The 26,810-nt window shown below is 40.6% G+C and overlaps 1 protein-coding gene across 2 annotated transcripts in view; it reads left to right on the top strand.

The window, feature by feature from the left end:
- bach2b (BTB and CNC homology 1, basic leucine zipper transcription factor 2b) overlaps positions 1 to 26,810 on the top strand; it is a 96,430-nt gene that overhangs the window by 37,546 nt on the left and 32,074 nt on the right. For both annotated transcript variants that reach the window (XM_046060830.1, XM_046060829.1), the window contains exon 2: positions 25,549 to 25,803. In XM_046060830.1, coding sequence (XP_045916786.1) covers positions 25,552 to 25,803 — 252 coding nt within the window. In that variant the 5' untranslated portion in view covers positions 25,549 to 25,551. The remainder of the gene's footprint in view (positions 1 to 25,548; positions 25,804 to 26,810) is intronic.

Below are 26,810 nucleotides of genomic sequence, written 5' to 3'. Positions count from 1 at the left end.
GTTTAGATAGCCATGATGTGGTAATTCATTTGCTAGTGGGCCAGTGTTTTGATGGCACATAGAATACTGTCACTTTGAATGAAGGATTCAGGATTATAGGTATAGGATTTAGGTCCTATCTATCCGTATATGAACATAGATTATATTTTTAAAACATTAATTAACGTATTTTAGGGTTTTGCAGAATGGTCTAATATCAACATTCTGTCTCGGGGTTTGCCTAGTTTATGTGGATGAACAAATATTGTCAGGGATAGAACTGATCTGGAATAGAAATAAAGTCTGAATATTGTCCTGCAGTTCAGCTGAAATTATCAGCGAGGGTGTAAATGACTCATAAACAGTGCTTGAAGTGGGGCAGTACGCACCGGTACATAGTACAGGCACCTCAACATTGTCCTCTTTGGTGTACCGGGACATTTTCTTGTGTACCTGTCCTCTCCTCTGCCCTCTCCATATCAGGTTCTCTGGGCGCTACGTGACGCTCACCTGTTCCTGTTCTCGCCTGCCTGCTAATCTCTGTCGGCGGAGAGAGACAAGGGAGAAGAGAATCTCGGTGCCTTTCAAGCAGCCGTGTGCTGAATGTAGCTTGACCATGTCAGTTTTGGTGAACCAACCAATCACAGCCTGGATGGGGCGGGACATTTAAAAGTGTTGACAGATAATCATTTATACCAGGGACTCGGGGACAGGTCAGAATCCGAATGTCTCCATCACTTTTTTAAAGCTTTTGTTAAAACTGTTCTGAAAAACAGCAACTAGAAATGTTAAATGACAGATGAAACAACGCACGATAAGAAAACATGTGCATTGTCCAAAAGCTGATTAAAGCTGATTACTGCATTATGTTCCATTATATTTTTAAATTTTGAATTGTCACCTGCCACATTAATTTTGTTTCCCTTTATATAAATAAAGACATTTCCTCCATAAATTGGTGCAGAAAATGTGTTCAGAATGCAGGAAATTAAGTGGTTAACGGAAAGTCGTTAATGTTGTAATATTTACTAGTTTCATCTTGTGGTTGAGTAGGGTGGGATTAGGTGGTAGTACTGGCACCTATTTTTTTCCACTTCAAGCACTGCTCATAAATCCACTGGGTGTTCTGACAGACATGAGTCAAAGATTGATAACTACCCAGGATCCTCCACTCTGCCTTCCATCCCCCTCATGACGAGCTTCCTCTCAATGGAGCAGGGATACCCGACGTAATTGACGAAGCTTTGATGTGACGCTACTCCAATAAGCCTCTCTAAATTCAGCACTTAGCACTTAACAATGCACGTCTCCTTCATCTGCAGAGCCAATTAATTTGTGGCGTGGAGTAGAATTTCAAAGAGCTGGTCGTATGTAGTTTTCAGATTTTTCAGTGGAGAATGGCATTGCATCACCACAGACGATGCATGTGGTTTGTATTTGAAGTTGCTGCACAGATGACTAACGTTGTCATCAGAGGTGGTCACACGGGCAGGGAAACCAGCTCACCTCAGGAAACCTCAGTTCATCCTTTCACTACAGCATTTACTGCAACATCACTGTTCATCCACAGACGTTTTTATTGGAGAAATAAACCAGACAAGTTCAGTCTCGCCACTGGAGTTATTTATTGTGTCAAGAGACAAACAGTCCCTGAGAGTCATTCATGCAGCTCTGAGATGTACTATTATGCTTGTGGAACATTTTCTGACTCATTCCTGGCTTCCTCCTTCATATTATGACTCAGAGGCACAGGGTGAAAAAGTCTTCAGAGCGTTCTGCTGTGTGTTTACAGCAGTGAGAGGCAGAGAGCTAACGCAAGCAGTCTGTACTGTATTCATCAAATTATGTAATCAGATTACAAATGCAAAAGTAGTTTAAGGAGCCCCAAGATACATTTCTATAAGTAGCTCATCCCATTACTGTCTGTGGCTGTTCCAAGAAATCAATGTACATCTGGTTTACTCAGTTAGTTATTCATTTTAAAATTTGGAAGTTAAATTTGTGAAATATAGATTTGTTTGTGGATACACTACAAGGCATGCATTTAAGAAAGTTCTGATCCTCGTCAACTCTCTGATCCTGTCAACACTCAACACACGCATTAACATAGATGTATTTTGAGGTTTTACTGGAAGCCTTTAAGGAGACTGAGGATGTGTGAAATACACTCATTGTGTCTTATCACTTTCAGCCTGATCATATGGCATCTTTTTACTGCTACCTGTATTCCAAAAATCTATTTTGCAGAGAATGTTTTGTCTGATAATGAGTCTTGAAAGTGGAAGAATGTGTCAGTATGGTGAGTTTCCAATATAAAGAAAGGAAGGCTCTCCTCCAGCAGAACTTTTTCAAGGCATACATCATGACTTATAGCAAGAAAGCCATTGAGAAAACCTGCATGATAGCAGGGAGTACCTATAAATGGAATGCAGCCATCATTAATCTTTTTACGTCTGTGCTTTTGCTGTTATGTTAAGTCAAAATGTACATGGTGAGAAAAATATTTCATAAACCAAGATACAGTCACTAGGCCTGTTAAAGGTTTTGCCGAAATGAATCTCAGAGCTTAAAATGACGTCAAATATTGCATCGGCAATGCATTTTATAACTGTAGTTCCCAAGATCCTAATATAAACATAAACTAAAATATAAATGGGTTAGAGTTAAAGAAAGACTGGTTACGGCTACTAAAAAGTGAATGTTATTTGCAAGTCTGTGACAGGACACAAACTCCAGTCCACTGCATGAAAGTCAGATGTGTTACTGACCTCCACACCCTTGCTTCCTGCCTCACCCTGCCTTCCAGTATAGACATAATTCAATAAATCATCACAGAAAGCAATCACAAAGTCAAAATATTGGAAAAGCTTAGCAGAGGTAACTATTTGACAAGACAGAGATTTTTGCAGTTATTGATTTGAAATGTAAAAGTAATGAAACAGTGCAAATAGGTCTGACAGGCCTCTTTAATGCCAAACAGGCGTTGCTCACACTGAGTCCTCCCAACACAGTATTTCATTTCACATGGGTGCATAAATGTTTGCGACCCTACACTGCTCTATGTCTGTGGGAATGGGGAAGTGAAATAGAGTCCAGATGCCTTTACCACCTCCACCTCTATCAGTGCAGTGTGTGTGCGTGGGTGTGTTGTGTGTGGGTGTGTGGGTGTGTGTGGAAGAATAAGAGAGGATGCATGTCACCTCGATGCTTTGTGAGCTGTTTACAAGTCTCCTCTGTAGCCCTTTCCACTGTCCCAGCTCCTCCCTCCACCCCCATCACCTCGCCATAGAGCGTTTGTTAGAAACAAGATTAGGAGAGTCACACAGGATGTGAAAGAGTTCAGAATAAGTCAGCTTGTTGCATATACTATAAACTGATAGCTTGTTTGCCATATTTACATTACCCAGTGTGACTGTGATTGCCAATTCCTAGATCACGAGCAAAGAGGACTGAAATGAGAAGAAAACCAGCAGCAGTCATTTAATTGAGGGCTAATGAATGGACCATGACTCAGTCAGACCTGTTTCCCTGACAGGTGATGCCCTGGGCTTTTACAAGTTCTTCAAGCTGCAGAGGTGAGTGAAGTGAGGACCAGAGGCACTGCTGAGCCACACTATTAAGCCATGCTCATGCCGAAGCTAGTGTGCAGAGACTGAGACACCTGAGATACTGCCCTAAAACACAGCGTGTAGAGTTGTCACACTTTTTAAGATACAGCTACAGTTAAACAGGTCAAACTTGTGATATTGCCAAGCATTATTGCAGTGACTTTGCATGTAAAGGATTTCACTTTAAACTTACCTTAGAACTTAAATATATCTAGGATATTCTGCAGAACATGCTAGATGTTGAAATATAATCATCAACATGCAGTTCAAAACAAGCTAAAAGTCGTCACTTTTTGCAGTCTCAAGTCCACTTCTGAAATAGTGTAGTTTTTTATTTCAAAGTATATGTCTGAATAACCCATTCACATGTGTGTGACTTCCTTCATCCTTCAGAGTGGGGAAACTGCAGAATGTGACCAATCCATACCTCCATTCTTTCAGTATATTACATGTATTTTGTCGTTCTACAACACAGGGCTGCACAATGAATGAAAGATGTAGCTGCCTTCACGCTACATACACAGAGCATAGTATATACAGATATTGAAGGATAGAATAAAAATAAAACAGTATATACAATTACTTATATCCTTTCTGTATATTATACAAAGATAGTGTATGGCAATGTGCAAAACCAGCAAAACAGAAACTATTCTATTCTATTCTAGAAACTAGTCTATTTATGGTGGAGAGGAGTTGGGGAGTCTCACCACCTGAAGTCCAATATCCAAAGAAAGATCCATATGCAGAGTGTGATACTTAAACCCAGAGTGTTTAAGTATCAGTTTGCTGATCAGTTTCATGGGGAGATTGTGTTGAATGCTGAGCTGAAATCCACAACAGCATTCTGATGTAGGTGTTGTTTTCTCAAGGTGTGTGAGGGCTGAGTGGAGGGCAGTGGAGACGGCGTCCTCTGTGGATCTGTTGGTTCTGAAAGCAAACTGGTGAGGGTCCAGGCTGGCTGGGATGTTGTTCTTTATGTGCTGAAGAACCAGTTTCTCAAACCAACAGAGCAGGGGTGAGTGCCACAGTTGTCTAGACCAGACACTGCAGACATTTTAGGTACAGGGATGGTGGTGGCTGACTTAAAGCAGGTGGGAACCCTCTCCTGAGACAGTGAGCACGATCAATGCTTATGTTATGATGAGATGTAGAAAAACAGTACAAACTACAGTAGTTGTTAGTTAGTTAAACTAGATTATATTGACAGTCTATACACTGGCTGAGGCAGGCGTGTGTGTCCACAGTGTTATTGAGCTCTTGTGGGCTGCGAGTCGATGGCTAGCTTTACATTAGAACATATTGAGTAGGAAGCTATGCAGTGCACAGGGAAGTGGGACATGAGTTGGACTTCACCATGGACGGAGGGCAGGGAGAGAAGCTTGTTGGGGTTGAATACCTTTTTCTGACATATTGAACAGCACCCATTCATCAGCTGTTGGAAAATGAATCACCTGCTATCACATAATCCCTGAGTGCATGCTCTTATCTCATTGTAGTGTGGAGAGGCTCTGTATCGCTTGCTGTCAGTTTCACTAAGTGAGAGTGCGTTTGTGAAACTATGTTTCTTTCCTGTTACATGAAACAGACTCTGGAAATTTTTGCAAGTCAAATCATAATTCAGTCAATTTTATACCTCAGCCCTGTTTTGTAATCTCTGACTGCACTTGTTGATTTTGCACTAGAGGAGCTAGTTCGCTCTTGCTTCACAAGGTATTTATACCTTGCTTGCATGGATGTGCAACATGCAATACACCTTACAGGCACAAGAGACACTCAAAATCATGAGGGGAAAAAGACAAAACAAAATCATGGCTAATCTGCATCCATTAAGGTACACTCCTGGTATATTACAACTCCGGGTATTGTTGTGATTGTTGTGGCAATCATTCATATCAGTAATACAGATTTTCTTGATTGATTAAACCCATTTCTTGAAATTTTGCCTCTTTTTCTCGAAACTCAAAACACAAATCCACAACTTCTCACCCAATTCCCTAAACGTGCTATTTTCAGGTCAAAATGAAGCTCTCCACTCAAAACCATTCAGTCTTGCTGAAAACCCAAACTTTGCCCTCAGACAGAAACACACACACTACAACACAGTCAGACACACTGGTGAGAGAAATTCAAAACAATACCACAAAAACTGGTTATTAGTAATGTTGCTTGTTGTTCTCCCCCTAAAAAACCTTTTCACACGATGAACACAGCATTCTGTCTTTGGTCAGGGACAGGCCAGAGATTCTTGTTCTCCACCTCCTCCTCCTCCCTACTCCTGCTGTTCCTCTTCCTTCGCCTCTTCCTCCTCTCCATATTGCTCTTCCTCCTCCTCATCTTCCTCCTTCTCCTCTCTGGTGTCCTCTATGTCTTCCTTCAGATTTCTCTGGATCCATTGTTCCAGAGCTGAATGAACTGACTCTGCTTCTGGTCGGTGTGTGATCAATTCTGACTCCTTGTGTTTCCACCTGGGTAGCTGTGTGCTAATTGAGCTCAATCTATGCTGACTTGAGTGAACAATATTGAATGTTAGTGTTTTCTCAATGACCACATGGTGTAGGCTATGAGAAATGAAGGGATTTGTGTGTAGAGTTTAGGGAAATGGGTGTGCTTTTAGAAAAATGGAGTTATGGTTTTGCAATTTTAGTTCAAAAACCTGCTTATAGAGTTTAAGCAATTGAGAAAAACTGTAATAACATTTTACTCACCAAGTGAATTGCTAAGATCTGATGACATCATTAAAAACTGAATTTCTGGTTTAACTAACTTTGACTCACTGAACTTTAGTTTGACCTCCAAATAAAGTGGAGCTTGTCTTTTCATTGACCCAAAACCGACCTACGTTGCATGCACATCATACGCACCCAAGTGGTCTATTAAACCGGTAACTGTTTCCTCACTATATATGACAGAAAATAAGGGAACGCATAGTAGGTCCCCTCTATGTTCTGCAGGATTCTACAGTTAGAAGAGTTTGTTGATAAAAGCCTGAGAGAGGAGTTCATGCACACTGTGTGGTCATGTTTGTCCCCACCCACCTCAGCAGATTAGCTACACAGTTAATGCTTATCCGAGCAGAATGTCCACAGTCTGTGTGAGACACATCTAGCAGTGAAAGAAATTAATCAGACACTCTTTTATAAAGATCCTCTTGCTTTTTTGTAGCTCTGATTCATCATACGTAATCATCATGGTTCCCGTCCCAGAAATGATCTCATGTTCCATAAGGCTGACACGTGTGTGTGTGTGTGTGTGTGTGTGTGTGTGTGTGTGACATGATGCAGAGTTTTTTCTTCATAATGGATATTTAAAAGGAAAAAATAATGACAGATCAGACATAAACCCAGTATACTCTTTAACATGAACCTTTTTATGTTTATTTTTGTCATCTGGCCAGTCTGGGACATTATGAATCCATTGAAGGATTATGCAGCTAAAAATAGCCTCTTACGATAGGGGACTTAGTGCACAGTCTGAACCACAAACAAACAAATGGCAATTTCTCCATGGCCCTGTCTACCAGTGTTCCAGAGAGTAATTTGTGGTGTACAGAGAGGTTAAGCTTGGTCAGGAAACAGCGGCAGGATAGAGAAGGGCCATTTAGCCCTGTTTGGAGCTTAACAGCGGCCTTCTCGCAGGCTGTGTCCATTGTGTGGCAGCCGCACAGCCACAGACGAGTTAAAACGCTTAGGACAGAGCTACATCAATCTGTCCGTCAGTCATGCCTTCCAAGAACTGTGCCACTAGAAAAAAGCCAATGTCCTTCAGCAGACCATCGTCTAACGTGTCATGTCAGCCACGCTGTCCCTCATCTGCAAATAGCAGCAGCTTGCATCTGCGTTTTTTCCCCTAGAGGTTTCCACAGAGCTGATCTGAGAGGAAGGCTGGCCTCCTCCATCAGAGTAATGTTTGCTCTGCACTTGACTTCAGGGTGAGTAAGAGCAACAGAGAAGGATGACCTTTGAGACACAGTGCAGGGCAACTACCTGTTCAACTGAAAAATGCAAAATAGTATTAAAGTACAGTCATGTATATTTTTCCAGCAACAATTTTGTAGCACATAGCAATGATTTAACTTAAATGAAAGCTGCAGTGTGTTTTTCATATAAATGACAACTGTTACATTAAAGTCCTTGCAAAACGAGTTCAAATAATGCCTATACGGTAAATAAATCTCTCTGTATTTTGCAGTATACCAGAGTTCTTAAATCGGGTGTCTGGGGCGAAATTCATGCGCTGGCAAACCAATAGTTATAGCAGTGTTTTATCCAACCAGCCAGGATTAGTTTGCCAGAGTAGCGACAGCAGCAGCTCAGAATGGCAGAGCCTATGTCAGCATGTGTCGACAGTGCTGTGTAATTACTGACACTGTCAGAAGGGGGACACACACAAGTTCCACAATGCAGGTTTAACTAGCAATATGGCTCAGAGACTTTACCAATAGCAGCAGCACAGACAATGTACAAAATTATTTAAAAAAAGTTTCATGACATATAATACTGACTTATAATAAAACAAGTAAAATTTAAAAAGATAATCAAGGATCATCACAACTGATGGAAAAGAGACATCTCTTAAAATCTTTACAAATATCTAATAGTATCACAAATACCTAAAATGAAAAAATATTCACAATACAAATCACAAATAATGATTTTAAAAGAATGCAAGAATAATCAGTTTCTGATGTTTTGATTGAAGTCTGAAGCATTTTCCTGTCAGAGGGAGCAGCAAACAAGCCTATCAAAACTGAAAAATAGTCAGAAATGTCCCAGGGCCCTTTGTGACATGTTTTGTCAAATCAAATGTCGTAAAAAACCCATAGACAGCTCCTGTCAATATTTGCTTTATTGTTGCTTGTTAAATGACTCAATTGACATCAATCGGTTGTTGAAAGTACATTTTCACTAACTTTTTCTGTCACTATCCACATGATCAAATTCAAACTCCAGATTGATTTGAGGAGGGAATAATTAGCATTAGCATAACTGCTAACACTGAAGAATACACTACTGAAACATGATTTCTTCAACTGAAAATTCACTTTAAAATAAAATTTAAAGCTGTACATTAAGGGACGTAAAGATGTAGTGCACCAAGCTTGACGTGCTTGGTAACCTTATGAAGTTGTTACAGCTAACACGTTAGCAAATGTAGCCTATTTACCAAACACAGAGCAACATTAGCATTCTTGTTTGTGTCTGAATTTAGCAAAGCTAAGCTCAATATTCCCTGTCATTTTAGCTCTAGTCTGGTCCCCAACGTCTGAGAAACATATCTCTTAGCTGCTGAATGTTGACCAGCTGGCTAACTTTGTCTATGTGCTGTTTGGCATGGGTCAGCTAATGTACAGGGGGTTTATCGGAGCTTTTTCACTGAAAACAGCAGCAGTTGCTGAAACAAGTTTGATGAGAGTAGAATTAGCTAGCTGTAAAACCAAATAAATACTCAAGAAACCACCTCAAATTAACTAACTAACCTTTTCTTTCTCAACTGCTCATAGGTTTATCACTAGGGGTAAACATTTTTACATTGCACAGTGATTTGATCCAATGTTCATATGAAAAATATTTATATTAACAGAACTTTAACAGCAACTGATGGGAAATTGGTTCCAAATCTGAACCACTTACACTGAATATAAACCATTTGCATATGAGTAACATTCATTCCCCTTTGATTGACTGGTGAATAAAACAGAGCATTAAAAATTCCCCTCTGTCATGTTTGCTCTGAAAGGGAAATTTGTATGCAGGAAAGGTTACAGCAGGTGAATACTAAATAGCTTCTGTCATACTATCCTTTTGAAGTAGGTTTGTGCATGTATCTTTATAAGGAAATTTATAAGGTAACTAGATGGAGATATGAAGATTAATTTTGACATAATAGTCATTGGTTAACCTTGCTGCTTTCTGCCATAGTGACACCAACAAATGACAGACAGAGGCTTTTTAGCACTCTCAAGCTGCATAGACATTGAAAAGGCCAGACTGCAGTAGGTTTATTTTTAAACATATATTTAATAAATTGGATATTTATTGTTTCTGCTGAAGTCATTGCCCTGAAAAGTCTTGATTCAAGGCTCCTGTTTTAAGTGTGAGAAAATATACATCAGAAGAGGATCAATATGTGAAAACCAATATACCAGCTCTGTCTTGCTGTGTGTTGCCTATAGATATGGTGTTTTCAACTGATTACTGTATTTGTCATTTCCAGCTGTGATGGAAAAATCAATCACACATTGTATATACCATCAGTGTCTATTCTGTGCTGATGTGTGGTCAGGGTGTACAGTGTTAATGCGGTTAGTGGTGCTCCGGTTTTAGCAGGAGTCACTTGGTCCAAAAAAACGCCCTCAGTGCTCTCTCTTCTTGAATTTTTTTACAATGTATTGTTTTAATCAAGAAGAAATCAATAGTACCAGAGATAAATATTGATCTCTCTTGATTCAAGACTGCGACTAAGTTGTGAGCAGTGGCCTGTGGTTATACAGCAGAAACAGAAGGCTTTGTGTAAACAGTATCTTCAAATTGATTCTGTGTGCAGAAGTTTGGACACGTCACGTTTTGAAAACATTTAGATTAATAGTTTGTGAGCTTAAATCTTGAACGCTGTATGCTGCTTCTCTTCCCGCGGTGTAACCTGTGGTTACTTGCTTTGAGTGTGTAGGTCAGGTGGAATACAGTGTCTGGAAGGCTATAGCCAGACCTGTCATTCATGACATTAACCAATCTTGCTTCGAGAGGCAGTATATAACCATAGCGCTCCTCCTTATTATTGCAATTCTACATTTTTTTTAATGATCTAAGAGGACTTGTATCATCCATATTACCATACCAAATTGGTAAGGCCAGTCACGTTTGCTTTGAAGGTACAACCCGTAGACCTAAACAAACACAGTGTTGACTGCTGTTATAGTAAGTGTAGGTGCAGGCAGTGTTAATTTTGCCTACGAAAATTTTGACAAAAATATTTAATTGACAACCCTTCATTCCATGACTTAGTTTTAACGACAATGTAAATTAAAACATATTTTACAATACAAAATATGAAAAAATCTTAAATTGCTATGCACCGAGGTGTGGTTTAGCTCATCTGAACAATACTAACCAAATTTATTAAAACAATTAAGTAACCACTTTCTTATTAAATAAAGGCAAAAAAGACCAGGTGTATTCAACTTCTGATTATAAAATTACAAGAAAAACAAGACCCAATCTCTTAAGTTGTGCACGTTAGATGTTTTGGTGGACATTTTTGAATTTTGGACTGAGACAGGCTAGCTTCCAATCTAAACTAACTACATCCTCAATCCAGCTCTGTATTTGACACACAAACATGATTCTCATATGAATCTTCTCATCTCAAATGTCTCGGATTGTGGAATCTAAACTAGATCACAGACATCCCTGCAGACTGACACAGACAGACTCTGTGTTTTGAAGGGATGTTTAAATTTCAAATACATTTAGAAATGTATTTATGATCAAACCCAAACAATGCCTCAAACATTGACAGTGATCAGAGGTGAAACAGTTCCTCCTCTCTCAGAATATTTCCACTGTCACTTGTGATGCTTGGTCGTGCGAAGGGGCCCAATCAATAAGCACTGCTTTCTCTTCTCAGGTTGAGTCATCAAGACTGCTGCCCCAAAAGCCACTAAAACCGCACTCTGTGTCACATCTACGCACACTTGAAACCATAACCTTTCATTCTGTGCCCTCGCACTTGATTTGAGGCAGTCAGAGCTTGCTGATGTACACTGACAGCTCTGACTGACCTATGATGCATGCTCTGCACTGACACTTTAGAAATGTGATATATGTAAATTGTGAATTACGTCCGTTGGGAGAGTTTACAGTCTGCAGTGTTTACTAGCACATTTAAATGGCACAATGCTGGATTTGTGACTGATTTTGTGATGGGGAATTTTTTGTGGTTCTCAGTCACGACAGACCAACCAAACTTGAGTATGGCTCTTTGCATTCAAATAATTAAAATCAGCTCACTAACTGAGTGCTTTGAATGAAACCTGCAAACTCTTGATGTGATTCAGGCAGCCGTGCTTCACCAAATGCTGTGAAATTAGCGCAGTGGTTACAGAAACCACTGAGATTAGAGAGATTAGAAAGACAAGTAGAAGCAGCTAAAGAGGTTGTGTGCACTAGGGTCACTGATACTCCAATACATGAACAAAAGATTACCAGTCAATACACTGGCACCAATATCATAGTGTGTTCTCTTGTGATGCTGCACTCTTGTACAGATGAGCTTGGTGCCACCTTTTGGCTAGGAGTCCATACACTACACACAGCTTTTTTGGGTAAATATATTTTTCAGCAAGTTGCACAAATGTCAGGGGGCATATTAGAGGAGTCTTGTGTAATATCTTGACCAAAACAATCTCATGATTCACTAACTAGCGTTTTGCAGAGCTTTTAACTGCACCACGCAATCTTCCTCAGCAGATAAAGTTTGCTTAGTTGTCATGGAGATGGCTTAGTTTTTGTCAAACTAGTGTTTCAAAGGTCAAGACTTAACTTTCATGCTCAACTTGCAAACTGTTGCCTATATTGTGATTCCATCATTATTAGGGCAGGGTATTCTGTCAATTTTCTGATTCAGGTGCCAATTTAATACCTGAGTTTCGGTGCCAGTACAATACCAAAGGTATTCTCTTTTCACTATCTTACTCACAGCATCCTTTTTTTCATTTAACAATACCTCTCAGCACGTGTTCAGACTAAAGATGATGAAATGTTTGATCAAAGATTAAGAAAATAAGAATAACAATCTGGCCACGCATCCAGTGCCAACCTTCAATACTTTCAGCTTAATCCCCTGTGTGTGTGTGTGTGTGTGTGTGTGTGTGTGAGTGATTAGTGTGTTTCAAGTTCAAGTTTATTTATATAGCACATTTAAAAACAATCCTAGTTGACCAAAGTGCTTTCCAGGCTCAGAATACACAACAAATATTCACAACAAAAACAGCAGAAAATGTCACTGATGTCAATACTCAACTCTGTTTGAAGGCCAATGAATAGAGTTGGGTCTTTAGCAAGGGTTTGTAAATGTAAGCAGTCCGAGCAATTCTTATTTCGACAGGTAAAGTATTCCAAAGATTAGGAGCAGCCACTGAAAAGGCTCGGTCACCTTTAGTTTTTCACCTGCATCTGGGGACATCGAGGAGCATCTGATTGGACGGCCTCAATGCTTTGGCAGGAGTGTGTACATGTAAGTTCTGATAAATAAGAAGGTGCCAACCCATTTAAAATCTTAAAATCAATCCTAAAATGCACAAGAAGCCTGGATTCAGGCTTGTGAAGACCAGGCCACTGTGGTGTGTGTGTGTGTGTGTGTGTGTGTGTGTGTGTGTGTGTGTATATTTTCACCCTTACATCACTTCCCAAATTAGCTCCCTCACACTGTGTGGCTGCTGTTGCCAGTGGGTCATCTAACCCGGTATGGCAATTCTCTGGCTGTGTAATGTGAGTGAGCTTCTAGCTCAGCTTGTAACATGTGAATGTGTTGCAGCTTCTCCTCCTCCACCATGCCCCTCACACTGGCATCGCCGCAGCCGGTGTAAACTGACAGTGACGGCTGTTCAGCAGATCCTGGACACTGCCTGAATGACATATAGGTTTTTATGTGACTTGTCTGATTACCTTAGAGAAGGCAAGCCAACAAGGTGAACATCTGCAAAATAGTTACACTCTCCAGGCTGTGAAAGATCAACACAATCACAGCCACGGTTAGTCATAAGATAAAAAAGTACAGAAAGCGCTGTGAGATAACTGTTGTTGTGATTTGGCGCTATATAAATAAAATTTAATTGAATTGAATTGAATTTATTTGGTTTCCATGCTTGTGAGGTGTTAAGTCATCTAAAAAATGCATTTTAAAATATCATCAGTAGTAGTAGAAATAGCTTTTTGCTGGGTGCACTGTAGTTATCTTGCACTACACTTGAAAATAGCCCTCTTAGTCATTGTTTACACATTTCAATTTTAATGGCTATATGTACCTCATACCTGGATATTGTTTACTGAAAGCAGTTAACTGGAGGTTGTTTAGTGCACTTTCTGCTGTGGATGTCAGTTTTCTTAGCTCGGTAATGTCTTGTGTATTGCATATGTTGAAGAAAACTAGAACTGCGAGGTGCTCACATGGCATTCTGGTCTTGTGTATATGGTCCTTCACGGCAGCTAGAACAGCAGAGAAAGACGAGACAACAGCACACAAACCAATAAATGAGGAAGATTTAGATGTGAGCGAGCACCAGCTCGAGCCCTGAATGTTCTAGACATGCTGGGGGTTTCTTTGTGCTCATCAATTTGTGTGTTACAATCAGTCACTTCATCAAATGTCTTTCATCTTCCTCACAGCCTGGCCCTTTCATCTCAGCTGGATATTTATACCGTTGCTCTGGTTTTGCACTTTAATGCGTGTTGCCACAACAACAAGAGCACTTGTATGTATTCTTAAAACTTAAGATATTGCACGCACAAGAGCAAGAGAAAACTGCTTTCTTTGCCATATCAACAGACTTACCCTCCAGCACACACACACACACACACACTCTCTTGGCTTTGCACACACACACCCACAGACACACATGCATGCATACAGACGTGGCTTTTGAAGGTTTTGACGTGGGCGATGCCTCTGTGTCAACTCTTTCCTGTGGGGAGACTTTCCACTTGCCTTTTTCCATGAGTGCTCTAAGTGTGAGTTTTTGTCAAAAGAAATGGCTGAATTTTTGTCAACTTCATGCAAGCGCTGAATTTATTGTTTCAAATGAAGGCTTCCACCTCAACCCTGCCCCCCACTCTTCACTCCATCCGCTTCCACTGGGCTTGCATTAATAATGCAGCACATAATCCAGTCTTGGGCACACTCATGCTAGCAGCCCCTTGGCCTGCCAATCACTGGCCTAATTAGCACAAGATCTGCTCCTTCTCTGGCTGCTCGTGGAAAACACTCCAAATATACTGATCCAATCCCTCAAAGGCCACTTTCCCTCTTGGCAGTGATGGTTCTGGAGTGTTTCACTTCCGGTTTTCTGTACTTGTAGATTACGGTGTCTGCAAACACCAAACTTGTTTCTTGTTGATTCAGCCAATTGCACAGGATGAGGTTAAGACAAACAGATTATTGTGTGCGCAGGTGTACCTCAGTGTGAATGTCAAGCATGAGGTAGGAAATGCATTTGGAATCTGCTGTTCATTCTAGTTTCTTTCAAAGACTTGTATATTTCTCCTTTGTTGTAACTCTTGTGCAAGTTGTGCAGTAACGTATGGCAGCTATGGTATTGACATATCAAATATATTTGTTGTCAGACATGTCAAAGATGAGACTGAACAAAGACAAATGAGTTCTAATATCTTCTGAAGATCGAGACAGAGCTCCAGACATTTGAAACAGCAAGCCCAGTCTATAGATAACCCCAGTGTTTCTATCACATGTGCAGTGTTACCATATAAGACAGCAATATGACTCACCCTGCTCACTGACCTACTATGTGGGAAGTCATGATTCATGCAAGCTGCATTTAAGCAGGCAGGGGCCAAAAATACTCTGGCATGCCATCACACAAACACATACACACACTCACACATACCTCACTTGCTCAGTCATACTCACCACCCACAGACACTGATAGGCTCAGATGCTGTCGGTAACATACAGTGAGAGACAAGTTGTCAGAGCAACGACTGGAGTGTAATGACTGGATCTGTGCTGATGCCTTTTTGAGGTAATGCCAATGTAAGCTAGCAGCTGATGCATTCAAGGCTTGATTTTTTTTTCTTCCTCTGTGACTTTGAATATATGGAAAAGATGATTCTGAGATATAAAAGTCTGGTCCTATGCAACATGTAGCGTCAACTTCTTTCATTGCATTGCAGTGATGCAGATGGGTGGTGTTCTTCGTTGTTTGTCTTGATTTTGTTCCTTGTAGTGAGCAGGCTTTTGATTAGTCAACAGGATACATCTAATAATAGCTTGTGGAGTGTTGCTGTTGTGACAGACACAGCTGCAAGACACCACAATGACACCAACTTTTGAAGACAAATCTTGTCCTGAAACATCAGGCTCAGAGTGCTAACTGCCTTTCATTATTCTGCACTTGATGATGAGGTCAAAGTCAAAGATTCTTTATTCAAGCTCTCACCCTGTAGTCTTGATGTTTTCCTGATGTCAAAGACATAAGCCTCAATGCATTTTTAATGCAGATGTCGGCTGCTCTTATAATGAGTTTCTTGGTGTGTAATCCAGCTGTCTTAGATGGTTTGCGTGCAGTTCGTGCTCCACATAATTGTTTCCTTTAAAGCGTAAATTGTGACAGCAGTTTGAGTATTGATTCACAGGGTTGAGGTCATTGTCTGGACCTTTCCATCACCGGGAGATGAAGTAGCTCTTGTGTTAATTAGGTCGACTGCAGATAGATGCAGTTTTGTGCAGCGCTCCACGTTTTGGGCCGTGCAGACAGATGCTCGCTCGCTCTCACAGCCCGTCCCATTCATCAGTGTCAGCTGCAGGATGGTCTGCAGCGCTGCAACACTCAGAGAGCTCAACCTAACCTAAGTTACCCCAGACACCTGACCACTGTAGACCTGGATGTTGCTAAGGACATCACATGAGGGGGCTCCAGAGAAGGTCCCTCCTCAGGTCAGGCATTTAAATTAGATCCAGAACAACATTCTAGTACAGTTAATCTTGGACATGAATACCTCATCTGGGCTAAGCTTTCTAGTTCAGGAATTGGTTGCTGTATTGTCTTTGTTCAGTTCCCGGATCGAAGCTCAGGGACGCAGTATTGATTTCTATCTGGAGCAAAAAGCACTTGATCGATTTGTAGATGGACTTGAGCCCAATGACTTCACCCGTAGCCTGAGATGACTCTGTGTTCTCCATGTCAGGTTTTACCTTGACCTTTTTTGATTATTTATTGTAAAGACGTTACCTGTCACATCTTGCCTACGCTGAGTGTTAGGGACCTGTTCTTTTTTAACATGCGTATTTCAGGAAAGGAGCTATGTTTTGGTTTTAATTGCACATAAAAAAGGTTCAAACATCTGTGTCAGTGTGATCCAACACGCCAAAGAAACACACTCATTATGCTTCCACATTCCTCAGCATGTAATTAGCAGAGCCTGGTGAGCATGAGCAGAGTGTCTCAGATCTGTCGTGCATACATTCTCTCATGATCAATATCAGCAACCCAGTGACCTTCTGAAAGGCTGTTTACCTTATCAGCAGTGTGGAGACTGAGGAGCCTCCTCTGCCATGTATGTTAATGAACTTTCTGCGGTAGAGTGGAAAGCCCCAAAAAACTGCACGGCTTCAATCTTCTCTTACAATCTTAAAGGGAGGAATTTACTTCAGGGATGTTGTTTATTTAAATATTCACATTCGTCACTCTTTCTATGAGTTGTGAGGAAGCTTGTTGAAGGCTGAAGTTTATTAAAAGCACGTAAAAAATCATGACCCACTGGCAGATTAGTTCTCTTTTTGTGTTTCAAGCCACTTCAGATTTTGAACTCATTACCTAGTTACTTCCTAAGTTACCGTTTGCTTGTTGCATTGCAGACACACCAGCCTTCCTTCCTCTTACTAAGAATGGCCTTTCCATGAAAAATCAATTATCTGTGAGTTCAGCAAGATGGAGGTGTTTGTACTGAATTGAGACTGTTCTCTAGGTGTATGGTAGAGCCCCAAAAATTTGTTTGTTTTTAGAAGACAGTGGACACTGCATTATAATCATACAAGGTACAATTATAGTCAAATTGAACCACAAGTTCCTACAAAAGTGCCATGAAAATGAAATTAAAAAGAATTTAATGGTATTCAATGGGTTTTCAATGGTATCATAATCCACAGAGATCAGAGAGTTTTTGTCAACCCCTATACAACCCCATAACCCTACTGACGTTACGACATAACAGTGAACAGTGAAACCTTAGATCAGAATTGAAGTTACAGTCTGTACATGCCCAATTAACACTTAATTCGTTACAGGTATATTAACCATCTTTTAACATTTGACCAGAGGCTTAAAAAGTGTGAAGTACATGAATGAAAGAAACAGAGAGGGGGATGTAATAGCAAACGTTAGGAGCTCATAGTCCATCCTCATTAACATTTTCTGTTACAGCCCGGATGGAGAAAAGCCTGTTTAATCACTCCCTGCGTGTAATGTGTCCATTTGAAACTCACAATGAACAATTGTTTGTGATAATCTCAGATTGTCCTGCAGAGAAGCACCAGCCTGGGTATGATTAGCACCTTCTTTTGATAAGAATGCACTTATGGTGCATTGAATGTATAATGTGTTGTTTGTCTAGATATGATAGTCCAGATAGATTCTGATGTCATCTTAAATATGAACTGAAATTGACTTTGAAAGACATTTACCATGCAAGGAGGTTTAAAGAAAATGTGACTCTGGTGGGTTCATGGGAAATATAGGATCCAGTGTTTTTGCACAGTTGACCCCACTGAATACATTTTTTACTGCCAAATTTAAGACCTAAACCCGACCTGACCCGACTATATTTGTCTTATTTCGTGCATTAGTGCCTGTCAGCTTGCCAGTCCAGTGCATGGCCTTTTACTTATCTCTTGCTGTCTTTTGCTCTTCCCACTTGCATATCTGCTGACACATGACACATAACTGGTACATTTATAAATGACCAAATACTAAACCAAATCTTTATGCAAAGACACAGCCCAAACCCAGCTTGAAATTCAATACCTGACATGCTTCCTGATTGGTGAGGTCAGGCAGATGATCTCACTTAGAGTCAGTGTATATTAGCCTGCTACTTTGCTTTTTAAACATTCTTTTTATTGAATGGTTCTGTGAGTCCTCCAGCTTTATGAAAGTGCAAAACTAAATTGCTGCCTTTAAAGGGGATCACAAATGTGCTAAGCAAATGTCACAGCAATCTACCTACCAGATTTAGATATTTCTTAGTTAACAACAAAGTTAACAAAAAGTTTTTTCTAATGGTGGTGCCATTAGGACAAACCGGACAGGGGAAAAAGATGGATCTAAGTGTTGGTCAAGGAGAAATTTTGTCTTGATTAGATAAAAAAGGGAGGGAGTCACCAACGTGGTTCAGACTGATCTGGGTACCAAGATCCTCAATAACAAATTTCATAGAACTATGGCACTGTGTTGCTCTTTGCTTTTTAAACTGTCAGACTGATGGATAGATGTACTATCACAAAAAAAATTAATTTGAGAGAGAGCAGGTAGTTTCACCTGAGGAAATGAAACCCCTCCAAAACTATAATCTGCATGTTACATTCAAAGACAGTACATTACAGTATTGTAATTGTACAGTGTTGTAGTTTTGGCTGAAAAGGCTGCTGCTTGCATTTCTTTTGCTTGCAAACACTGTAATAAAACAGACCTGTATGGGGTTTCTATTTGAACTTTACATGGTAATATAGACTCCAGATTAGGGCTTCCATTTACCTACCCATCATCCTCACCTTCCATGTTGACATTTGCCACTTTGTATAGATCTAAGGGCATTTCTTACCGTGGCCCAATTTGATTATTCCAATTAAAACCGTGTTCATCCTCAGTGTAATTACAGTCATCTGGCAGGAGTCCTACCCCGTAATTGTGCAAAGTGACACAGTGTTCACTGTAGTCTCCCTCTGACTGTACTGGCTCAGTGGATAATGTTATTAGACTGCAGCAGCAGCAGTTGAGATTAACCTTGTTCATTACAAGGAGCCATCATGTTCATTATTTTGCCACAATCATGCCATGAAGATGTTCCATTGGACAAAATCATCCTAATAACTCAGGAGATCTTAAAATAATAGTCCCACGGTAGACTGTGCTTTAGATTTTGTTATTTGCAACAACTCATCCCTTGCAGCAGGTGTGAAAGCTGCAGTCAGTAACAATTGAACATGCAATCCAAAACCTGGAGCTTTGATGTGCCGATGGGCCTCATTCTGCTCCGTGCTGCTTCATAGTCCCCCTGTTTGAGGCACTAATCTGTCAAGAAATGATGGAAAACATCATTAAACATTTTAATATATCAATGAGTGATGAAGAGACTACAATTTAAGCCATTGTTGTGCTAGGTAATATTGACATTTTACTGCCAAAGTTAATCCCTGAGATCTGAGAACATATTCCAAAGGGCAAAAAACATTAATCAAACCAAACTTACTTGGTTTCTTTTCAGCTGCACGTCTGGCTGAGATTGTTCCAAGATCTCAGTCATGACTTTGGTGAGTGCCAGGTAATCATGACTGATAGAAATGGTGGCCAAAAACAGACACAATTGTTGAGCAAGTGGGTCATAAGTGAAGATTGTTTTGTCACCAGCTGAGATTTTAATATTTTAATATGATGTGTTTGAGTAAGTGGACTTGTCTGGCGAGGTTTGTCAACTGCTGTGCGCAAGGTCAGAAATGAATAGCTCAAGTCGTTGTAATAAACTATAATCATCCTTCAATGTTTTCCTCGATGTGTCCATCTCCTTCATGCTTTAATATTCAAGGCTGTTCTTGAAAACATCCTGAAACTATCTTGAAACTGTTCACTGAGTCCGTCCTGAAACGGTCATCTGACCAGCACAGTGGGATTCATCATAGAGTCCAGTGGATGTGTCTGCTGCAGCTTGAATGCAGTCAACATCTGATTTTTTCTGCATGCTAAACTGGCAACCCCTGCTAAAAGGAGCCCGTCTATTATGAGTCATGCACATGAACGTTCCTAGTACTTCCTTTATGTGCTTTATACTTATTGCCTGAAGCACAAAAAAACAGGAAGCCTTCGAAACTGCAGCTATCAGTGGATCAGTGGGAAATGAATGATGTTAAAAGGAATTTTTTGCCTGTCATTGTTCTGTAGATGCGTCTGATCTGAGAGGAATGTGTTGGAAATATGTAAAGGACGAGAACACTAACTCGACTTCTTCCCTCTCCTGTAGTTTTGTAACATACATTAATGGGATAAGAAAGCATACAGATGGAGATGGAGAGAAGGAGAGAGGAGCTCAGTGCATCATGGGAAATCCCCCGGCAGTCTAGGCCTATAGCAGCATAACTAAGGGATGGTTCAGGACTACCTGAGCCAGCCCTAACTATAAGCTTTATCAAAGAGGAAAGTCTTAAGCCTACTCTTAAGGCTCTGGTTCCCATTCTACTTTTGGAGATTCTAGGAACCACAGTGTTCTAATGGGGTATTAAGCTACTATGATGATGCCTTCCAACTAAAGGGATAGTTCGGGATTTTTGAAGTGTAAGATACTTACCCACAGTCAGTGTATTACTTGCAGTAGATGTCCCCAGTTTGGAGAAGCAAAAAGTTTTGGAAGCTACTTCTGTGGACAGGGTCAACAGCCAACCATATTTTAGCCACCTTTAAGAAACAGATTGCTGCTGACCCTGAGCCATGGTTCTGCTGTAGGTTTCTACCTTCTAAAAGTCACCAGGTGCTTGCTCACGGTTGGGTCTCTGTAAATACTATTATGAAGAGTACGGTCTAGACCTGCTCTGTGAAAAGTGCAATGAGATCGCAGTGAGATGAATTGCCGCTGTATAAATAAAGTGGAGTAATAATGGCGTATTTTCATAGTGTGGTATTTGTGCTTCCAAATAGTTCTTCCAGCTGGTACAGGATGTTACATATACATACATACACTGTAACTGCACAAGAATAATTGCTGTAATGAGTAGTGCAGAGCTAACAGGTCTTAAGCCACATTAGTCTTCCCTCAGATCAGAAGGCTCGCTCCAGGAGCCGCTAGTGGTGATCCCTGAAGTCAGCTCTGACCGCTGCTAGGGCGTACTCATCACCATCACGCTGTGCTTTTGATCTACACAAGAATGTTACCAACTCACCAAGAAGGCTGGCAGCATCAGTATTAGTGTGGCAGAAAGAGCTGCCGTCAACAACTGACCCTGCAGTCCAAAAAAAAGAAAGAAAAAAGAAATCTTTTGCATCCATCAGCACTTATAATCAGATTTCTGCTACAACCTGCTATTTTGTGGTGTGTGTGTCTGGGTATGTGTCTGTCGGTGTGAGTAAGTATGAATATCCTTGCACCGTGTGTGTGTGTGTGTGTGTGTGTGTGTGTGTGTGTGTGTGTATGCGCCTTGTGTTTGTGTCATCGCTGCATTTTCCTCCGTGAAGTGAATGTGCATTCCAGGGTAGAAATAGCATGTTAGCATTGCTCTGAACCTTGCAACCGCATCTGGAAACATTATTCTTGGCAGGTCTAAGACAAGTCATTATACTAGGAAGCCAAGTGAGAAATGTTTGGTGGAAATAAGCTAACTATACAACACCAGAACAGCCAGAACCACAGGAAAATCCTGACTTACATAGTTCCACAACAGCTCCCAAACCAGGATGTCTTGTAGCAGCAGACTCCAGTCAAACCATCAGTGGAACTCTGTCACAGGTAAACAACTGAATGTGCAAATGGACTGATATTAATACGCCAGCCCTCAATTTCGCATCCCTCATTGTGGTCCAGGCTCAGTGCACATTTGCTTGTGTCAGTCAGCATTTGTAGCAGGCTGTACAGTAGGTATGAGACATCCATGATCCCTTCTTGCACCTGACAAAACTCACTGGGCTGTGTTTGCTTCTGATTTTCAAAGATGCTGTTTATTCTGGATGTGCTGTCAACTGTCTCCAGAAATCAGTTTCTCCATAAACCTGAGGTCATAAATAGGTCATGCAGTCGCTGAGTCATTTGCATATTTCGCTTTCATTACCATTTAGATGGTCATGACATTTGAGAGTTTTAAAAGGTTACGTCATCAACTAAAACACTTTACACTGTAGTTGGCTGATTGGTCTGGCTTCCAGCTGAGTTGATTTTAGTGGTTGTTGTCCAGATATTTTCCAGGCTCTCACTGCAAAAATGTGAGTCTTAGCAAGCTTTAAACTATTGCTGTGAGGCTAGGCTCAGCTGATTTAAGGCCTAAAATTCCTGCACATCTCAGGTAGATCTGTATCTGTAAGGATCACCAGTTAGATAATGAATATACTCTGCAAGTGACACAGTTAAATGCAACAAGAATTTAATTTGTGCAATCTGCGGTTTGAGTCGCTACATTCAGGAAATACTTTAAATCTCCTTGTTTTTTACAGTTTAGTTGGATTCTTATTTGATAATTAAAGCAATATTATGTAATATTTTGTAGGTTTTTATGATTTGGTGCCCCTACACTACAGTTTCAGAGTGTAATTCCCTGCTGCTCTAAATAAGGACCGCTGTACACGTCTGCCATGATATCCATACTGAGAATTCTGACCTAGCTTCTTCTTCAAAGAACTTACATTGTACATTCTATACTCTTTGCTTCTTCTTATTGTTTGCTTGCTGAAGAGTCTTCTTGGTGTGTCATGTGGTGCGATAGATTTCCTGCCCACGTGAGTGGTATGCCATATCTATCCAACATTGTTCAGTTTAGCATTTAGTCCAATAATCTGTTTCCTGTGGAGTTAAGATTTAAGATATTAAAGCTAGTACGTATGTGACATACATACATTGAGGAAGTGTTCATGGTTGACATATTCTTCCAACATCAGTTTTGCACTTGAGACTCGTGATCACTCCCTGCATTTACATGCAGCTTTTTATTCTGCATTAAAACCTTTAAAAATCCTTTTTTGGGTTAAAAAGTTGTGATGTAAATTCCCCTACCAGTTACTTTATAATCTGGAATTGCCTTCAGAAGGAAAACCATTTGCCCATGAAACAGCACCTAGTGATCGGAGTCTCAGCTGATCAGCTGCGCTGTTGAGGGCTCTCCTTCACTGCATTTCCATCACACCCCTTTCTGTTTACATGGCGAGGGGCATCTAGCTTCACAACCTCTCAGTCTCTTTTTTCACACTTGCGCTAGTAGTGTCACTTGCACCATTCCACACACACACACACACACACACACACACACACACACACACACACACACACACACACACACACACACACACACACACACATACACACACACACCATCTTTCTTGAGGCGTGTGTGTGGGAATACCAGATCCACTGGCTCTGAGAATCATGGATAACGGGAAAGTCATCCAGAACAGAACTGAACAGAAGTGATGGCACTCATCACCGTGTAGACCTTTTTATTCATAAAAGGGATGTTAGCTGTGCTTCCTCATTTTCAGGAACACTTCTCCTCTTGCTAAGCATTTTTATACATAAAAGTATGAGTCAGTGAGCACTTCCTTTGCTTAACTTGCTTATTTGGCCATTGCTATTACTAGGAAGATAATGTGTCATGAATATGTTTTTTATTTACAGAAAAACATGTATTAAAAAAGACATCAGATTAGCAAAAATTCCATCCCATAAACAACTTGATATACCGTAAATGAAGCCCATATGACCCATGAGCTGTGAATCAAATGCAGCACAAGTTATACAGCATGTAAACATCCAGCATTTCAGAATATTTTCTCTTATATTATTTTCACTCATCGAAAATGTTTTATTTCTTTTAACCAATTCTGCGTGTATCACTTTTTCTAGACCACTAAATTTGCCTGATAGTTTGCTAGCCAGCTAAAAAAAACACTGGTGGAAACATGGGCACTGGACAAAAGGATGACATCACCTCATGCCACTTCATTTCAAACTTAGAAACACAAGCCCACATATTGCAGAGAGGCCTCTTGGTACTGAGTATTGTTTAAGATGAAGGCCTTTTGAGCAGTTACGTGTCTGTGTGTGTGTGTCTGGTAGATAGCTGTGCATCTGCCATCATCACAGGCTGAGCAGGAAAATCAGGGCACATGTTGTTATGTTCCCAGAGCGTGTGGAGTTACGCTGATTTACCGTGACTCCAGCCAGGCAACAAAGCTGGAGCCAAATTAGATCGTAAGACGTCCTTTGTTTTATATTTTTAATGTGAATACCCCTGACAATGTAAATGCAGCAGGTAGATGCTCAGGGACGATAGTGTCCTTTTTCCTGTTGTTGCAAGTGTTGCTGTAAATCCAAAGATGGATTGCTAAGTGGGCTCTGTGGGTGAATGTATTGATGTTAATTTCATAAACTGCTAAATTAAAACACAATAAAAACTGAAATAGGAAGGTGGCTCCTGCAATTACATCCAATCTTGTTGCCCTGTCTCATAAAGGGGCCCTGTGTTAATATCTCTTTAAATACCTTAAAAGGAATAGTTCTGTCTTATCAAAGAGTGAGATGAAAAGATCAATACCAATGTCTGTGCATTAAGTACAGGGCTTGGTCAGGACAGGGTTAGCCTTGCTGCGGGCACAGAGTTCATCTTTGACTTGGAGCCCAAGCCGGTTGGTCCAGAAATTGTGTCTTTATTGTTAGGTCAACAAGATAAAGTACTGTAAAACTGCTGTTTTTCTTTTGCAGCTGCAGATATGCAGTACTTTGTACCCATATTTATAGTACTTATTGTCCTGTTTCCATTCTCATAGCTAAAAAATCAACCTCTGTGTTGCCATTTGGGTTCTTTTATTGTGAAGAATGAGTTCCTGTACTGATATTTTCACTGTTCTTCAGTTGATGTTCTCTTGCTGAGTGAAGCCAAGATGCTCAGCATACCTTTACAGTGAGTCCTCCTTAGATTACAAACACATGCAGAATTCTAGCTAGAGCAGAAAGTGCCCCAGACTTTCCTCTGGACTCTCCTGTGTATCTTAAATTTAATTTGCTTTCAAATAAAAGCGGTTTCTTTGTTTTTATTTGTTGATGTAATTACCTGGGTTTGTTGTGCATGTGATTCGGATGTTTGAAAGTGTGTAAGTGGAAATGTGTTAGTCAGTCTTTTGTGATTCAAGAGGGAGGGAGCTCATCAAGCAGAGAGCAGCAGTCAGTCAGGCTTGTATGTGTGGAATCATGAGGCTGGCTGCAGCAGACTGCTGGGGCTGATGGATGTGCTAGCTAACCCCCCTCTGTTGTGCTTCTATTTACAGGGCATGAGCGGAATGTCCGTGGATGAGAAGCCTGAAGCCCCCATGTATGTGTATGAGTCGACGGTTCATTGTACCAATATCCTCCTCTGCCTCAATGACCAGCGGAAGCAGGATATCCTGTGCGATGTGACGGTCCTAGTTGAGGGCAAGGAGTTCCGCGGGCACCGGGCTGTGCTGGCCGCTTGCAGCGAGTATTTTCTCCAGGCGCTCGTGGGCCATGCCGACAATGGCTTGGTCGTTAGCCTTCCGAAAGAGGTATGTCATCAAATATACAGTTTCCCTGACAGTTTTCTCTTGCAAGGGTGGAAATGCTATTCACTTTTAGACAATGCAACAATATAATTCAGTACAAAAGCAATACTAACCAGACTCTCTGTACATTCCCCCAGTATCTATAGCCCCACACAGTGATGAACTGTGACCACTACAGCCATCTATATACACTCCAAAAGCAAGCAAAAAACACAACTCTAACTAATGGCCTGCAGTGTGCTGTGCCCACTATATTTTTATCAAAGATAAAAGCAATCTGAAGAGTTGCTTTGGTTGCATAATCCAGTTATTCAGAAATGCATCTTTGGAAAAGCCAAGAATGAAACATAGCAAGAATGACACATACTTGCACATTACATTTACAATTACCGTAAAACTTCCATTAAGAGCTGAGTCCCAAATAGCCGCCTACCCGTTTCCTGGCCTGATGTTGGAACACATTTTGACAAATACGCAGGTCTCCATTAAACACCTGGTCTGGTTTTTATAGAAGTTCTTTGGATGTATAAAACCTGTTAAACCCTGCAGGGTTGCCCGCTTTAGCTGCTTCTAAGCTGCTTCTAAGCTGCTTAGATCGTTAATACAAATATTAATGTTTAAGCGTGATCACTATGATCAATATGTCAGTATGGACATGCTGCACATCATTAGATCGGTTAGATCCTCCACAATTCAATCGTCGTTCGTTTAGCGGAAACAACAAGACCCAAAGTCTAATTTATATAGATTTACCGGTGTAACCGGCATGGTACAAGAGATGAAAAGGAAAAAAAGAATCCTGAATCCTGTCATGTGAAGTCCATTGCTGTCCGTCTGCTAACTTCTGCCACACTTCTCTCATCCTGCACTGCGTTTTCGTTACGTTGCTGCCTTCAAAATAAAAGCGCATGAGCCGTCTGTCGGAGCTAGGTCAAATGAATGAGGTGTATTTGATTTTATTGGATAATAATAAAGTAATATTCTGTTTGAAATAAATAAACTGGTTCATA

This window comes from Micropterus dolomieu, linkage group LG10 (genome assembly GCF_021292245.1).
Source record: "Micropterus dolomieu isolate WLL.071019.BEF.003 ecotype Adirondacks linkage group LG10, ASM2129224v1, whole genome shotgun sequence".
Lineage (NCBI taxonomy): Eukaryota > Metazoa > Chordata > Actinopteri > Centrarchiformes > Centrarchidae > Micropterus > Micropterus dolomieu.
This window is presented reverse-complemented; position numbering and strand designations above follow the sequence as displayed.